We start from the raw sequence: 3,170 nt of genomic DNA, 5'->3' as shown, positions 1-3,170 counted from the left end.
TTTACTGTACTGTGTTATGGAGAATACATTGCTTTCTTCTTTTTTTTTTTGAAAGCAACAATTTTATTGGCAATCTTTTTTTTCTGCTCCATTCTAGGACTCCTGTCCCCCTAAACATGGCTTTTCTCGTTTTTGAAAGCTAGAATTAATATCTATAGAATGCCAACTCCTGGCTGGATGTATACCACCTCCCCATTTCTCCAAGCCTACTTGGAGGCAGCTCCTTGGAGGTCCCTTCCTTATAGAGAGGAGAAATAGGGAAGGGAGATAAGACTAAGAGGGGGAAAAATGGTATTAATTTGCCCCAGAGTTCAATTCCAAGTTTCTTTACAAACCAATACAAAACCTCCAAAAAAAGGTCAGTAACACAACAGACATGCATTCACCTCATGAATTGTTTTGAAATTGTACACAGATTCATGGACTCCGAGCAGGTCTCCCCATCCAAGAGAAAGTCCCTATTCTCAAGTCCTTGTTCCTCTGACCTATTACAATAGTAATAAATAACCACGGGGCCCCAGGCAGCTCTGTTGTCTGACCTGCCCCTTTGCCCACTGCTACTGCAGAGGAGTCAATCCAGCCTCATAGCCTTCTGTCTTCATGTCATTGAGCCCCAGATCCTCGTTCTGATCAAATGTGCGTTTATAGCGTTCTATCTTCATCTCTGGGTCATCTTCTGGGGCATATACATTCTGTAAGTAGCTGTTTCCTGCTGGATCATCCAGAATGAAGTGAGCATTCAACTTGCCCTCTATGATCCAGTCCAGCTTCTGGCTAAACTCCTCCAACTTTTCTGTGCAGTCAGGGTTGGAGCTGTCACCCAATGTAAAGGGGTTCCTGGTCACCAGATTACAGATGTCTTTCAGAAGTCCCTCCAAGGTGGTAAACTTGCCCCCCAGGGCACCCATGCCTAGCACAAATTCCAGTTCAGGGATTTCCACACTGCATGTTTCAGACTTCAGGATATCCCTAGGCATGTCGGAGGGATCTGTGATATGAAGGGTGATCCTGGTGCCCATGGGCTCCACTGCACCTCCAGACTTTACCTCATTAGTTCGATGCCCACAATTCTCACAATTGGTGACCATGATGATAAACTCTTTGAAGTGGGGGATTTGCACTAATTTCATATTGGTGGTGGCAGGAGCATTGCATTCCGGACAATTTGTGTTGAACTGTAACACTTCATTCCTGAGATCTTCTATAGGGTCAGTAGACTTCTCTTCAGGTTCTTCAGTCTTGAGCCCCAACATGTCCCCTTGCTGGGGCGTCCTGTTGTAATGTGTGACCACCAGAGCATCATCTTTCCGAGGGGCATATGGATTCTCCACAAAACTGTTCCCTGAGGGATCATCAATGATAAAAGTGAATGGGGAGTCCACTCTCTTCAGTTGCTTCAGTTTGGCAACAAACTCATCAATTTTCCCAGCCAGGGCTTCTCCTTTTGCCCTTTGGGCTGGTTGGTCCTGCTCCAAACCAGAGATGGCACGACTAATTAATCCTTCAACAGTGGTCAGAGCTCCCTTTTGGCTGAAGGCGGGGATCTCAAAGTCTAACTCTGGGATCCTTGCTGTGGCACAATCTGTTTTCACCACCTCTCGGTTCATGTCCTCAGGGACCTTAACAGACAAGGTATAGCGCACACCCTGTTCCTGGATCCTGCCTGCAGACTGAATCTCTGTGTTGGACCAGCCACAATGCTCACAGGAGAAAGAGCTTACAATGATCTCTTTGAAGAAGAGAATCTTGGTTAACAGAAGTCGAGTCATCCCCTGGGTGGGCTATACATCTGTGACTACTCCCTTCTAACACCTCCCAGACCCACGGCTACTACAGGCTCAGTCCCGGCGCTGACAGAGGGGACGGCGAAGACGATGCTTCCCTTTCGAGGTCTGACCCCAGCTCTGGGTCCCCTACCGCCCCCAGTCTCCGGCCTCACATTGCCATAACAGTTCATGCACAGGGACTCGATCTCCGTAGGCTGCTGATCCTCATCCTCGGCACTGATGGGATGGAACAGGTTCCCGGAGGCGAGAGGTGCCCCCGGGGGTCCAGAGGCGGCAGCGGTGGACCCCGGTCCTACCCCGGCCCCGACACCAGGATCTAGTGCCCAGAGAGCCGACATCTCCACCACGCTAGACCCAGCCCCATTGCTTTCTTCTAATACAACTACTATTAATGCCTTTTTAAAAAATTCTTTAGTACTTCTCATTGTGAATTTCTCTAAATTACCATTCAAAAGTTGAGGCCAAATAGATTTTTATTGCAACTGATGTTATACATTTTTGATTTGCCTCTTTGGGGAAGGATGTACAAAGTCAAACTACAATCAGATTTTAGTTTGGGGGAATAAACATCCTCAATATATCCATTAATGGAAAACCAACCATATACACAATGGAAGAAGAAAAAAATTAGAGATTATGATTTGGCACTACATTCTTACATGAATTAAAGTTTCACAATATACTCATTGATAGCTCAGTTATTTAGCAAATATAATTTCCATTCTTCATTTCAAAAGAACTACACTTGGGAAATCTTAATTTATGTGTTCCTTAGGCATTAATGTCTCAGTACACCAGATTATATCTAAATATACCAGGACTCTAAAGTCCTGGCTGGAAGAGCTGTTTCTAAATATCCTTTCCCTTAAGGAACAACTTCCTGGATTAGAAAAAAAAAACCCTGTGGAAGGTTTGTTGCTTTGCCCTGCTCCCCACGTGTTTTGTGAAATTACAAAATATATATATAAAAATGAGTACTACATTCTTTGACAATTATATGGCAGCTGAAGAAGTAGGGGCATTGAGGAATGCAGGATACCTCCAAATTTTTATATTAATAGGTACTGTCATTTTTGTACTCCTCAATACTATATTTAGAGATGATAAAATTAAAAAAAATTGAGGATAAAATAGGAAAAATTGAGGATAAAATGCAAGCCCAATTAGAAGATCTAAAAAGTTTCTTACAGGATCAATTGGCAAACAACCACTCTACCAGAAACAGACCTGTTTCTGAACCTTTGAATGAGGAAATTTCCTTCCCTGAAATAGAGATGGAAAACACCTTCCCTATAGCCCAGTTAACAGACTGCTTCTCTCGTGTAGTGCAAATCTTGTCTGAATTTAATCCCCAAAACCCTTCCCCTGCAATCCCAGCTTCTC

The 3,170-nt window shown here is 44.1% G+C and overlaps 1 protein-coding gene across 1 annotated transcript; it reads right to left on the bottom strand.

Moving 5' to 3' along the window:
• Window positions 1–377: 377 nt before the first annotated feature.
• LOC100023843 (zinc finger protein ZPR1-like) lies at window positions 378–2,140 on the bottom strand. Its single transcript, XM_001375237.4, has 2 exons — window positions 1,940–2,140; window positions 378–1,772 (listed from the first exon to the last, which is right to left on the bottom strand). Exons 1-2 carry the CDS (start codon window positions 2,123–2,125, stop codon window positions 558–560), a joined length of 1,401 nt encoding a protein of 466 aa, XP_001375274.3. The 5' UTR covers window positions 2,126–2,140; the 3' UTR covers window positions 378–557.
• Between the last annotated feature and the right edge of the window lie 1,030 nt (window positions 2,141–3,170).

The sequence above is a fragment of the Monodelphis domestica genome, chromosome 2 (genome assembly GCF_027887165.1).
Source record: "Monodelphis domestica isolate mMonDom1 chromosome 2, mMonDom1.pri, whole genome shotgun sequence".
NCBI classification, from domain to species: domain Eukaryota; kingdom Metazoa; phylum Chordata; class Mammalia; order Didelphimorphia; family Didelphidae; genus Monodelphis; species Monodelphis domestica.
The sequence above is the reverse complement of the archived record's forward strand: the minus strand, read 5'-3'. Positions and strand labels throughout refer to the sequence as shown.